The sequence below is a fragment of the Sinocyclocheilus rhinocerous genome, unplaced genomic scaffold (genome assembly GCF_001515625.1).
Source record: "Sinocyclocheilus rhinocerous isolate Xijiao unplaced genomic scaffold, SAMN03320098_v1.1 scaffold2639, whole genome shotgun sequence".
NCBI lineage: Eukaryota > Metazoa > Chordata > Actinopteri > Cypriniformes > Cyprinidae > Sinocyclocheilus > Sinocyclocheilus rhinocerous.
Genome location: NW_015644415.1, coordinates 29,869 through 44,162, shown reverse-complemented (window position 1 = coordinate 44,162; position 14,294 = coordinate 29,869). Strand labels below are relative to the sequence as shown.

Below are 14,294 nucleotides of genomic sequence, written 5' to 3'. Positions count from 1 at the left end.
CAGATGGAGCAGCATTTACTACACAGAGCCGTAGTTCACTGACAAGCTACACAAACAGCTTTCATAATCGCAGAACGATTTCTTCTATTTCATATTTGCGCGATTAAATCGTCTGCGATTATGAACGCGATTTTGAGGTGGTTTTCTAAGGGGAAAACATTTATGTAAAAATCTTGTCTTTCTACTTGGATTACGGTGCAATATTGTCTTAGTAGTAGATCAAGAAAACTGTTTTTTCCTAGTCTTTGTTTTACAACATTAAGCGTTTTAGAATGTCCCCATAAATACAACCTTTTCAACATGACTTGAACACAATGTTCACTACTGTGCTGGAAAGCCGCAAATGGAAAATCTGGAATGATTGCAGAACTCTTTGACCAAAAGAAGAAATATCTGTCGCTCTACTCCAGTCCGGCTTTGCTAGGTGACACGCAAACCTTGATGCTTTGGCTTCTTTTGTAACTAATTTAGTTGGCTGAGAAGAAATACGTGAACTAACTGGGTCAACTTATGTCTCAAACAAAGGTTAAACAAAATAAATCACTTAACTCACAAGTATAAAAGCAAAACTTAGTCATGTCATACTAAATATCAGTAAGGCTATTACCAGCCTACAGCTGTGCCTATATTCAGAATAACAGCACCCTTGCTTGTGTGACAGTGCTTAGAATGGGGTACAATCGGTATCATGTAGCCTACGTTACCTTTTCAACACGAAACATTTCATATCACCAAAAATCATTTCATCTACACGTGTTGCTGGAATCTGGATCAAACAGTAGCAGCGTTACTGTAATGCATGGGCTTACCTGCTGGTATGAGGAGTCCTCTGGGCGAAAATCACTGCTGGTTTGTTCAAACTGCAGATTAAAGTGAGGCAGTCTGTGGAGAAGGTTAACCCACCACGGAGGAGAGTAATTCACAACGGCTGCCATAATCTTTATGACAATAACACTCCCGAGTCGAGCGAAACTAAAGCAGGAAGTCGAAAACTTCTGTCAGGGTTTAAACAAAATCATTAGATTAAAAAGTCACACATAAAGCTGCTCTCCCCTGAAAAATGCACATTTATCGTCCATCGTCCATACTGATATGGAGCTAAAAACGACCAGTTGTTTAGAGCGCCTGCAGTCCCTGGAGAGAAACCGAAACCTGAATGTTAAGTAAAACGAGGGGTTTAATTAATCAACATGGATCGGTAAAGAGCTAAAAATTTCAAGCACTAAAACGGTTCAGAAGTGTCCAGTTGTATAAAACAGGACTTCAGCTTTCCTATGCCTACCGGCTGGCTGGCATACGCAAGGGAAGCGTGTATTACAAGCTCCCACTTCCCCTCTCTCCAAACTGCCTATTGTTTGGATACATTAAAACTACACGCACGCACGCACGCACACAATAAACCCTGAGATATGCAAGCATTCAGAGCTGAATCCTTCCGAGACCCACGCCTCAGTCCTCGGGCTGCTCTCAACGCCAGACAGTTGTAAGATGTGTCTCCCTTGTTTAATGTCAGTCATTGGCCGAGATTAGTGCCAAGCGTTTGTCCATGGCTCCGTCATTCCCACGGTGAAACTCCTCCGTCCCTTTGTCCTTATTAGTCCTAAATGACCGGGGAAGGTGTTTGTGAAGTCGAAATGCCCGTGTGTGTAGCGGACGCCACGCGACTCCTCACTGTCGACAAAACTTACTCGGTGAGATGATCTCGAATTCAGTGTGAGCGAGTGAAGAGCAATCAAACAACGAGCCGAAGCCACCGCAACAAAACTCACGTTAAGATAGTAGAGATTTATCACGGTATGAAACAACTGTTGAGAAGGCTGACATCTAGTGGTCAGACAAAATACTACACACAAGGGTTAATGGGAGCAAACCACCCATTTTTGCACCTCTCCTGGTGCATTATTTATTTATTTACTTACTTATTAAATATTAGAAATTATAAAATGAATGATATAATGATAAATACAAAATGTATTAATTTATAAAATATACATTTAATATAAAATATTAAATTCATTTCTAAAAAAATGAAATCAAATTAATTGTATTGATTTTAAAGGTTAAAATGTGATGGTTTTAACATCAAATCCCATGGCTTAAAATTATTGAAAGCATTCCATATTTGTTGATAAAATATTAAAATTATTCATAAAATTAAATAAAAAGTAAAAATGAAATCAAATGAAACTGTCAAAAATTCACAGTTGACACAATTCATTGGTAACCTCACATTCTGTGGCATAAAATGGTCAAAACATTCTATATTTGTTGATTGTGTTGAATTCATCACCTAAAAATGATACATTGAAGCATGCAGCCTGTTATGCTGTAAAATGTTTCACTACTGAAAACTACAATGCATTTTTTCTAAGCTGTAAATAAAACAAAGATTATTGGAGCATGTTTACAAGAAAATATGCTTTTTTTGTAATTATTTATGAAATTTACTAGCAATTTCAGAGTGAAAATTATTTCTACACAAGTTTTTTTTCGTTGTAAGGTTAATTGCTGCATTAAAGTAAGTCACAAACTATATAGTACTGAGTTCCTTGCACTTTTTAACACTTAGATTTTAATTTCTGATGAAGAAGACTAAATTGAGACTCAATTTATTAACAATCCATTACAACAAATTAAAAAGATGGAAACAAAGAGGCTGATACAACATTATGATGAAATGTTGGGGAATCAGTGCACATAATGCCAAGCCAAAATTTTTCTCAAAACTGCAACTAGTTTTTGGTTTGAAAGAATGATCTGATACATTTTTATAAAATTGAATCTGATGTGGTCACAGGGAGAAACTATAACAAAAATGACCTTTGACCAAAATCTTAAGGAATTCAAACCTAAGCAAATTTGGGTTTGCTGGCTTTCTACTCATTCATGACACTATAAATAAATATCTGAATTCTGTCTTTATGCCTGCAAGATAGACAGTCAACACTTTCTCAAAACAAGTGAAACCTAAAACTGTGATATGGTTTCTGCTGTTATAAAGAATCTGTAAATAGGCAAGTCTACATAAAGATATATGCCAGGATGGAGAAACAAAAGTGTAATTGGAGTGGGTTTCATTTAAGATGGTTAGAGCCAATGTGCACTATCATCAGAGTAATTATTAACTATTTGGCCATTCAAATATACTGTGAAATTTACATACACATACTGCTAAAAAATGACATATTCCATAAATGTAAGTGATTCTAGTTTAAAAATAATAATACATCAAACTTAGAACGTAGAGATTTAAGATACATAAACTCTTTAAACAAGTCCATTAAATCTGGCAAGATAAAGAGACTGTCTTACAAAGCTGATGCTGTGAAATGATTAATGATTGGTGGCACTGGCACCATAATATTACATTTGCATGAGCTAAGATGTGCAAGTCATTTTGATCTTTGGCATTTAAGCTTTGCAGAGCTAGTATAATAATATGATAATTAGTCAACAATATGCTGAGCAGTTCACACCTTACTGGAAATGTTGATGCAATGTAAATAGGAATAAAAAGTATTTGGTCTCAAGGAATGATTCATCAAGATGTGAAGATTTCTTATGACTCCTAATTAATTCACAAATTACCTTTTAATGTGACCTTAGCATCTTAAAACTTTTCTCGGTCAGAGAAAAAATGTACTTCATACAATTTTATCTCAATACTTTATAGCTAATGAACTCTTCATGGCTAATATTTTCAATTCCCTATAGTTAAGTTGGATTTAGTCCAGGATGTGTTGTTTTGACTTCAACAGAAAAGTATTTTGACTAAATGAGGAACAGTGGAAAGCAATCAGAGGTTTAATTGACCTTCACAATGCAATGGCATAACATGTTCCTTCGTCAGATGCATCAGGATGTGTTGTTTTGACTTCAACAGAAAAGTATTTTGACTAAAAGAGGAACAGTGGAAAGCAATCAGAGGTTTAATTGACCTTCACAATGCAATGGCATAACATGTTCCTTCGTCAGATGCATATTAATCTCTTAATTAGGTTAATTATTAGTTACTAATTATTAATTAGGTACTATAGTGAGCAAAAACATATCATAAGCAATAAACTGATACACAATGTCAAAATGTAGACAATAGTAATGTCTATTTACTCATTTTGTTTCTGCTTTATTTATTGCAATATATACAACAATATAGCTCATGAGGTTAGTGTGGCTGTTTTCTTGTAGGCTATATTAGCTTTGTAACAGATCACATATCTGAGTGAATTACCTTCTTCTTAACAAATTACACTTGAATTAAGTAAAAAAAAATATTTGAATGTCTATTGAAAAAGACAGGACATTCTAACCACACCTCACAGAGCCTGTTAAACCTGAGGCTCCACCCACCCGCTCTGTCACATACTGTACCATGTGTTTCCACATCACTACAACTTTAAGGAGAGGGACATTCCTGATCTTTTCTGCAGGAAATCACATGGAGGTGCCATCGCACTCACATGACATCTGACCTATGGCAGCGGACATCAATGAAGGTAAGGAATAAAAATTACAGCCATTCAAAGCGAAATATCGCACAGTTTCAGATGATGTTTTGCCGGGTGGTTTGTTTATTTAACTTTTGTACTGGCGGTTGTCTGCGAATTTGATTTCTTGACTTCCTAAATTTCTCTGATGGTGTTTTAAAAAACCGAGAGAGTCACTTTAACGCGAGTTAAGCACTTTACGTTGTTGTCTTGCATAAATGTTTTCTTTTATTTGTTGTTTCACTGGTTTCACTTGTTTAGTGAGTATGCATTACCGGTTAATTCAAGTTTTCCAGACTGACAACTCCGTTGCTAATTTAAAACTGATATGTCCATATAATGCTATAGCCTGGCGATTTTAAATCTTTGTTTGACAATATTTTATCGATTTGTGAAGGAGTTAAAGCCGAATGGTTTATCACATTGATTATTGATTATAAAGACTGTCAACTGGCGCGAAAGTCTGATTTAAACCAATCGAATAATTTTCTCTGCGATTATTTATATTTTGTCCTGACGCCACTGGATTCGAATGGGAACTCAAAAGCCAGTTTTATTCACTAACAAACAGCTCTTGAAATGTATTTTGAATCTACCAAATAAAAAAACCAAGCCCCTCAAAAACTGTTTCTGTTAAATGATTTCAATGAGGGCATTTGTTTGGATTTAATGTTGCTTTTATTTAGTTCTGTTGTGTTTCTATTTGTATCAGACATAGCCTACACTGTGTCGAACGTCTTGAGAACGTACTGAACTCTTCAATAGAAAAAAAATACAAACGTATTGCGCAACTACAATACTCTATCAGTGTTGGAGCAATCAGCTTGTTTGGAAAAATAAAATAAAAGATTATTTCAGTGTGTTCACTATGCAATACAGTAACAAAATTAAAATTTTCCCAGTCACCTCTTCCAAGTCAATTCATTCGGCATGTCAACATAAAGCTCTTAACATCCGGTCTTTTGACTGTAGGATCTGTCCCTTCATACTATCGTGAAGTACATCAAGCCATCTGCTCCAGAACTGATGAAAGAGTGCCTATCGGTGTATTCCAGAGAGTTCTCAGCAGAACATCTCTCTCCACTACTGTTCAAAACCAGGTGAGACTTGCACTAGGATTACATGTCATTATTGGCTAGAAAGACTGTAGCTGATAGTTAGCTAAATTACATCCCACATGCTTTGTTTAATGACATTATTTATGGTTGGAAATGGAAATGTTATGGTTTGGGTTTTCTTGTGGAACCATGGCTTATTCTGCACAGGCTGAAAGGCATCTCATCTACATTTTAGATAGCCGAACATGTAAACAATGGTGATGGATTCCTGAGTAAAGTCTCGCTGTATAAAGGCTTGGCTCTCATTGCCCTTGCTCAACAAGGAAAACCACCAAGTCCCAAACTGCTAGAGAATTTCATACAAGGTAAGCATAAGCATATCTATTCCTCAGCTGACTGTAGTAAAGTAACCCCAGTTAAGTCCCCATAAAAAACGGTCTTTTGTTCAAGATGTCATGTGATATTATATTGCCTCTTACATGCTGTCCCAACTGAATTACATTCAAGCTGCATTTCAGTGTCACCATCTGTTTGCAGTGATTTGCACACTTTTTTCAAAATTTCTAAGGGAAAAATCAGCACTTTTGAATCTTAAGTAGTTCTGTTCCTGTTTTATACAGTATGTATGTATTATTTACATTCCTCAGGTCTACAATTGTTCTGGGCTGGTTGTGCGATGGTGTTTGAGTGTTTTTTATCATCACATATGATTTATATAAGAGCTCTGAAGAGTTAAAGTTTCTATTCAACAGGCCTCTTGTGTTATTTCAGGTGTTGCCAGTATGACAGTTGACTGTGCACTTTAATAGTGATGTTTCCTGTTTTCTCCTCTAAGCAAGACCAAGTTTCCTGTCAACTGCATGCCAAATGCATATCTCTCTGTGGAATGACCAATAAACATTTTTTTTTTTTGCATTCCACCAAACAAAAGCAAAGATCCTGGTTGAATCTGCTGCTGCTTTTTGCTGAGTCAAGCAGTTTTTCCCATTTTCCAGATTTTCCGTTCTAAATTTGACACACAAACCACAGAAATTCACAGAAAAAAACATTGTGTGCCACACAGCTCAACATTGTTTATAGTTTTTCTTTCATTCTTTGTCATTCCTTGTGACCTTTCTGTAATACTGTGTTATTTATGTGCTGTCACAAGACTCTCATGGAACAGAGATGGAAAGAAAGCAATCTTCTTCTTTATATTATGTAAAATGATTAAGTATGATACTGTGATCACTCACGTGTAATGTATCGTCAGTCACATCTGACTATCACACCTCTTTAAATATAGTACAGACTCTGTTATACGCCATGTTTTTTTAAGAGTTCCCGAAACCTCAGCTGGGAGAGCCAAAGGAGCTTCAGACTCTGAAGATGCAGTCGGTTCAGGAGAGTCCTTTGAACTTGTCTTTGACTCTGGCAGAGCTGTTAAAGAAGGACACCATCAAAGTTGAGCTCATTCCCGAGAAGAAGGGACTGTTTCTTAAACACGTGGAGTATCAGGTCACCAGTGAGGTGAGTGACTTAGGAGGCAGTATTAAAGTTCATCCCAAAAGTAAAAATGTGCTAATAATTTACCCACCATCAAGTTATCTAAGATGTAGATGAGCTTGTTTCTTCACAGAACATATTTGGAGAAATGTAGCATTACATCACTTGCTCACCAATGGATCCTCTGCAGTCTGCAGTGAATGGGTACCGTCAGAATAAGATAAAGACATCATAATAATCCACAAACCACGCCATGCTGGTTTCGTCTGGCCAGAGGAGAACTGGCCCCCCGACTGAGCCTGGTTTCAGAGGATAACAGAGGATGGACTTTTTCATTGGAGGAAGTGTTATTATGGATTATGGACTGGTATTTTGGCTAGAAGTGATTTAAAGTTGAACACCTTAATGAAAGATTTGTTTCTTACAAACATGCAGCTTTTCACTTGACAAGACATTAATTGAAGGACTGGAGTCGTGTGGATTATTTGTGGATGTTTTTATGCTGTTTGCACTCTAATTCTGACGGCACCCATTCACTGTAGACTGCAGAGGATCCATTGCTGAGGAAGTGATGTAATGCTAAATTTCTCCAAATCCGTTCAGATAAAGAAACAAAGTCAACTACATCTTGGATGGCCCGAGGGTGAGTACATTTTCAGCAAATTTTCATTTTTGAGTAAACTATTCTTTTAAAAGACCCAGTTTACAAGTTTACAGTTTTTCTGTTATTGGTCAGAAAAAAAATAGTTCCAACTCTATACCCTAAACCATTAGTTGAGTCATTGTTGCTGTGTCAGGCTGGCCATGATGCACAAACATAAAAGACTTCTCACCATATTAAGCTGAAAAAATGACCCACTTTAGCTTTAGTGACTGTCTCAGGTGATCCAATCACATGTGGACAGCTCAAAATACATTTGTAAACAAGGACCAGTGAGTCTGGCTCATGTTCTGAGGAATTGATTTCCTTGATTGGTTGAGATAAAATAGCTTTTAGATAATAGTTATAGAATGATGAGGGGCACAAAAAATATTATTATAAAAAGACCTCAGGGAAAATTTTTTTTTAAATATTTTATTTTATATAACAGATAATCATAAAAAAGTATTGTCTCTTCAGTGCTAAATTGTACAAAAAGACATTCAGTTGAGTTGCTACTGAGTCATTGCAACCGTTACAGTTGTAATATTTAAACATATCACTGATGGTTTATCTACTATGTGCCCTTTTGCAGCGTTTTACAGTATCAGTCTATCGGCGATACAATGATTTTGACATCTTCCATGAGCTTCTGCTTCAGAGATATGCTTACAGAGTCGTGCCGGCGCTTCCTCCCAAAAGGGTTCTGAAAGGAGGTAAGGCGTTGATTTATTCACTGTAAAATCTAAGCCTGTGAAAGGTTTGTAATCAAACCTGTAGATTATAGTCTTGTGCATTTCTCACTTAGACTGTGCTGTGACATTCAATACTTTCTGGGAATGCACCAGACTAACAATTGCAGCTCTGCCAAAATTAAAAAAAGTAAACTTGTTCTGTTTTTCTGCAGACTTCAGCAAGATGTACTTCCATAGTAACTGAGTACCAGAAAGTTCCTTGCTGTGTTTTATTAATGGAAGGACTATGTTTTGTTGTTCCTGGAAAAGTTTAATCTTTTCTCTGTTCTTTGGCCCCGCTGCAGTCCTGACCTCCATGACAGAGCGAGAGTTCATTGAAGGGCGGAGACGAGCTCTGGGCAGGTTTCTGAATCTGGTGGCACGACACCCTGATAAACTACACAAGTGTCAAAAGGTATAAGGCAATGCAATGTCTATTTGCTTATTTTGTTTCTGGTTTATTTATTGGAAAGGTAAATCTATACAAGTGAGTTTAGTGTGGTTGTTTTGTTTTGCCATGTCTTGTAAGCTATATTAGCTAACAGATTACATCTCTGGGTGAATTACATTCTAGAAAACATTCTAACCATATAAAACCAGTCTATAATGTCATATAAAGATGTGTTTGTCCTCAAAGAGCCTGTTGAACCTGAGGCTCCACCCACTGTCACATGTGTTTCCACATCACCACAACTTTAAGGAGAGGGACATGCCTGCTCTTTTCTGCAGGAAATCACATGGAAGTGCCATCGCACTCACATGACATCTAAACTATGACGGCGGACATCAATGAAGGTAAGGATTAGAAATTACAGGCATTTAAGCGAAATATCTCACAGTTTCAGATAATGCTTTGCCGTGCGGTTTATTTATGTACTTTTGTACTGGCGTTTGTCAGCGAATTTCTTTTCTTGGCTTCTAAAATTTCTCTGATGGTGTTTTAAAATATCGAGAGAGACAACACGAGTCACTTTAACTTAACGCGAGCTATGCGCTTTGCGTTCTTGCGTAAATGTTTCTTTTTATTTGTTGTTTTACTGGTTTCGCCTGTGTAGTGACTACATTACCTGTTAATTCAAGTTTTCCAGACTGACACCTCAATGATGGTTAATAATGTAAAGCTGATATGTCCATAATCCTATACATATGCTAAATATTTTAAATCTTTGACACCATTTTAACGATTTGTGAAGGAGTTGCGCAGAGCCGAATGATTAATTATATTGATTATGCATGCAGTCAATTGCACCCATCCTTATAGGCTGAATGTTGCCATTTTGATATCCAATCAAATAATTTTCTCTGCGACCGACGCCATTGGATTCGAATGGAAATTCAAAAGCCAATTCATTTCCAAACAGCTTTGGAAATGTATTTTGAATAAAATATATTTCGGCTGTGTTTCTATTAAATTAATTTAATGTACTATATGCTTGCGATGGCATATTTGTATTTAATGTTATTTTTTATTAAGTTCTGTTGTGTTTCCGTTTGTATTAGACTTACATTGTTTGTGTCTAACAAGAACTCACTGAACTCTTCAATAAAAAATACAAATGCATTGTGCAACTACAATATTCTGTAAGTGTTGGAGCAATCGGCTTGTTTGAAAAAAAAAGATTATTTCAGTGTGTTCACTTGTAACAAAATTGAAATGTTCCCAGTCAGTCACCCATTCCAAGTCAATTCCTTTGTTATGTCAGCACTAAGCTCTTATGGTCTTTTGAATGTAGGATCTGTCCCTTCATACTATCGTGAAGTACATCAAGCCATCTGCTCCAGAACTGATGAACGAGTGCCTTTAAGTGTATTCCAGAGAGTTCTCAGCAGAACATCTCTCTCCATCACCGTTCAAAACCAGGTGAGACTTGCACTAAGATTACTTGTGTCATTATTGGCTAGAAAGACTAGCCGATAGTTTACATCCCACAAGCTTTGTTTAATGACATTATGTATGGCTGGAAATGGAAATGTTATGGTTTTCTTGGGGAACTTATTCTGCACAGGCTTAAAGGTATCTCATCTGCATTTTAGATAGCTGAACATGTAAACAGTGGTGATGGATTCCTAAGTAAAGTCTCGCTGTATAAAGGCTTGGCTCTCATTGCCCTTGCTCAACAAGGAAAACCACCAAGTCCCAAACTGCTAGAGAATTTCATACAAGGTAAGCATAAGCATATCTATTCCTCAGCTGACTGTAGTAAAGTAACCCCAGTTAAGTCCCCATAAAAAACGGTCTTTTGTTCAAGATGTCATGTGATATTATATTGCCTCTTACATGCTGTCCCAACTGAATTACATTCAAGCTGCATTTCAGTGTCACCATCTGTTTGCAGTGATTTGCACACTTTTTTCAAAATTTCTAAGGGAAAAATCAGCACTTTTGAATCTTAAGTAGTTCTGTTCCTGTTTTATACAGTATGTATGTATTATTTACATTCCTCAGGTCTACAATTGTTCTGGGCTGGTTGTGCGATGGTGTTTGAGTGTTTTTTATCATCACATATGATTTATATAAGAGCTCTGAAGAGTTAAAGTTTCTATTCAACAGGCCTCTTGTGTTATTTCAGGTGTTGCCAGTATGACAGTTGACTGTGCACTTTAATAGTGATGTTTCCTGTTTTCTCCTCTAAGCAAGACCAAGTTTCCTGTCAACTGCATGCCAAATGCATATCTCTCTGTGGAATGACCAATAAACATTTTTTTTTTTTGCATTCCACCAAACAAAAGCAAAGATCCTGGTTGAATCTGCTGCTGCTTTTTGCTGAGTCAAGCAGTTTTTCCCATTTTCCAGATTTTCCGTTCTAAATTTGACACACAAACCACAGAAATTCACAGAAAAAAACATTGTGTGCCACACAGCTCAACATTGTTTATAGTTTTTCTTTCATTCTTTGTCATTCCTTGTGACCTTTCTGTAATACTGTGTTATTTATGTGCTGTCACAAGACTCTCATGGAACAGAGATGGAAAGAAAGCAATCTTCTTCTTTATATTATGTAAAATGATTAAGTATGATACTGTGATCACTCACGTGTAATGTATCGTCAGTCACATCTGACTATCACACCTCTTTAAATATAGTACAGACTCTGTTATACGCCATGTTTTTTTAAGAGTTCCCGAAACCTCAGCTGGGAGAGCCAAAGGAGCTTCAGACTCTGAAGATGCAGTCGGTTCAGGAGAGTCCTTTGAACTTGTCTTTGACTCTGGCAGAGCTGTTAAAGAAGGACACCATCAAAGTTGAGCTCATTCCCGAGAAGAAGGGACTGTTTCTTAAACACGTGGAGTATCAGGTCACCAGTGAGGTGAGTGACTTAGGAGGCAGTATTAAAGTTCATCCCAAAAGTAAAAATGTGCTAATAATTTACCCACCATCAAGTTATCTAAGATGTAGATGAGCTTGTTTCTTCACAGAACATATTTGGAGAAATGTAGCATTACATCACTTGCTCACCAATGGATCCTCTGCAGTCTGCAGTGAATGGGTACCGTCAGAATAAGATAAAGACATCATAATAATCCACAAACCACGCCATGCTGGTTTCGTCTGGCCAGAGGAGAACTGGCCCCCCGACTGAGCCTGGTTTCAGAGGATAACAGAGGATGGACTTTTTCATTGGAGGAAGTGTTATTATGGATTATGGACTGGTATTTTGGCTAGAAGTGATTTAAAGTTGAACACCTTAATGAAAGATTTGTTTCTTACAAACATGCAGCTTTTCACTTGACAAGACATTAATTGAAGGACTGGAGTCGTGTGGATTATTGTGATGTTTTTATCAGCTGTTTGCACTCTAATTCTGACGGCACCCATTCACTGTAGACTGCAGAGGATCCATTGCTGAGGAAGTGATGTAATGCTAAATTTCTCCAAATCCGTTCAGATAAAGAAACAAAGTCAACTACATCTTGGATGGCCCGAGGGTGAGTACATTTTCAGCAAATTTTCATTTTTGAGTAAACTATTCTTTTAAAAGACCCAGTTTACAAGTTTACAGTTTTTCTGTTATTGGTCAGAAAAAAAATAGTTCCAACTCTATACCCTAAACCATTAGTTGAGTCATTGTTGCTGTGTCAGGCTGGCCATGATGCACAAACATAAAAGACTTCTCACCATATTAAGCTGAAAAAATGACCCACTTTAGCTTTAGTGACTGTCTCAGGTGATCCAATCACATGTGGACAGCTCAAAATACATTTGTAAACAAGGACCAGTGAGTCTGGCTCATGTTCTGAGGAATTGATTTCCTTGATTGGTTGAGATAAAATAGCTTTTAGATAATAGTTATAGAATGATGAGGGGCACAAAAAATATTATTATAAAAAGACCTCAGGGAAAATTTTTTTTTAAATATTTTATTTTATATAACAGATAATCATAAAAAAGTATTGTCTCTTCAGTGCTAAATTGTACAAAAAGACATTCAGTTGAGTTGCTACTGAGTCATTGCAACCGTTACAGTTGTAATATTTAAACATATCACTGATGGTTTATCTACTATGTGCCCTTTTGCAGCGTTTTACAGTATCAGTCTATCGGCGATACAATGATTTTGACATCTTCCATGAGCTTCTGCTTCAGAGATATGCTTACAGAGTCGTGCCGGCGCTTCCTCCCAAAAGGGTTCTGAAAGGAGGTAAGGCGTTGATTTATTCACTGTAAAATCTAAGCCTGTGAAAGGTTTGTAATCAAACCTGTAGATTATAGTCTTGTGCATTTCTCACTTAGACTGTGCTGTGACATTCAATACTTTCTGGGAATGCACCAGACTAACAATTGCAGCTCTGCCAAAATTAAAAAAAGTAAACTTGTTCTGTTTTTCTGCAGACTTCAGCAAGATGTACTTCCATAGTAACTGAGTACCAGAAAGTTCCTTGCTGTGTTTTATTAATGGAAGGACTATGTTTTGTTGTTCCTGGAAAAGTTTAATCTTTTCTCTGTTCTTTGGCCCCGCTGCAGTCCTGACCTCCATGACAGAGCGAGAGTTCATTGAAGGGCGGAGACGAGCTCTGGGCAGGTTTCTGAATCTGGTGGCACGACACCCTGTCTTTTCCGAGGATGAGCTTGTGAAAACATTCCTCACCTTCAGTGGCTCGGTGTGGATTTTTTAAGCTAACCGTGTACTTGAATTTCTAGATAAACAGGATTATTTTTTTTATATTTTATACTGGAAGAAAAATGCATTTAAATGTACATTTGATATGCCAGTGCTGGCTTGAGAAAAGAATTTTTTTTTTAATATTCTTCCTAGACATTCATGTGACTTCCAGATTTCCATATTTATGTCCCACAGGATGTCCAAACTAAGCTTAGAGATGCTTGCAAAAAACTGGGTGATGAGTTCATGACATGCAAATATGCAACGCAGGCCAAGGTTTGATTCAGTTTTATTTTACTTTACATGTTAAAATGTATGTTTATGTTCAAATGTTATAATATTCTCTTTTATTGGAATATTTGTGACCCTGGACCACAAAACCAGTCTTAAGTTGCATGGGTATATTTTTAACAATAGCCAAAAAACATTGTATGGGTCAAAATTATAGATTTTTCTTTTATGCCAAAAATCATTAGGATATTAAGTAAAGACCATGTTCCATGAAGATATTTTGTAAATTTCCTACCGTAAATATATCAAAACTTAATTTTTGATTAGTAATATGCATTGCTAAGAACTTAATTTGGACAACTTAAAAGGCGATTTTCTCAGTATTTAGATTTTTTTGCATTTCCGGATTTTCAAATAGTTGTATCTCAGCCAAATATTGTCCGATCCTAACAAACCATACATCAATGGAAAGCTCATTTATTCAGCTTTGAGCTGATGCATAAATCTCAATTTCACAAAATTGACCCTTATGACTGGTTTTGTGGTCCAGGGTCACA

The 14,294-nt window shown here is 36.7% G+C and overlaps 3 protein-coding genes across 3 annotated transcripts in view; 2 read left to right on the top strand and 1 right to left on the bottom strand.

The window, feature by feature from the left end:
* The window catches only part of LOC107758332 (protein tweety homolog 3-like), a 49,490-nt gene extending 47,733 nt beyond the window's left edge, over nucleotides 1-1,757 (bottom strand). The window contains exon 1 of the mRNA XM_016576046.1: nucleotides 810-1,757. Within this exon, the coding sequence (XP_016431532.1) occupies nucleotides 810-935 (126 nt within the window). The 5' untranslated portion in view covers nucleotides 936-1,757. The remainder of the gene's footprint in view (nucleotides 1-809) is intronic.
* A 2,646-nt stretch (nucleotides 1,758-4,403) lies between these two features.
* LOC107758330 (sorting nexin-8-like) lies at nucleotides 4,404-8,789 on the top strand. The gene is made up of 6 exons (XM_016576044.1): nucleotides 4,404-4,496; nucleotides 5,460-5,587; nucleotides 5,781-5,910; nucleotides 6,864-7,054; nucleotides 8,266-8,386; nucleotides 8,578-8,789. Exons 1-6 carry the CDS (start codon nucleotides 4,475-4,477, stop codon nucleotides 8,607-8,609), a joined length of 624 nt encoding a protein of 207 aa, XP_016431530.1. The 5' UTR covers nucleotides 4,404-4,474; the 3' UTR covers nucleotides 8,610-8,789.
* A 313-nt stretch (nucleotides 8,790-9,102) lies between these two features.
* LOC107758331 (sorting nexin-8-like) overlaps nucleotides 9,103-14,294 on the top strand; it is a 14,281-nt gene continuing 9,089 nt past the window's right edge. The window contains exons 1-7 of the mRNA XM_016576045.1: nucleotides 9,103-9,199; nucleotides 10,138-10,265; nucleotides 10,439-10,568; nucleotides 11,522-11,712; nucleotides 12,924-13,044; nucleotides 13,368-13,504; nucleotides 13,702-13,782. Coding sequence (XP_016431531.1) covers nucleotides 9,178-9,199; nucleotides 10,138-10,265; nucleotides 10,439-10,568; nucleotides 11,522-11,712; nucleotides 12,924-13,044; nucleotides 13,368-13,504; nucleotides 13,702-13,782 — 810 coding nt within the window. The 5' untranslated portion in view covers nucleotides 9,103-9,177. The remainder of the gene's footprint in view (nucleotides 9,200-10,137; nucleotides 10,266-10,438; nucleotides 10,569-11,521; nucleotides 11,713-12,923; nucleotides 13,045-13,367; nucleotides 13,505-13,701; nucleotides 13,783-14,294) is intronic.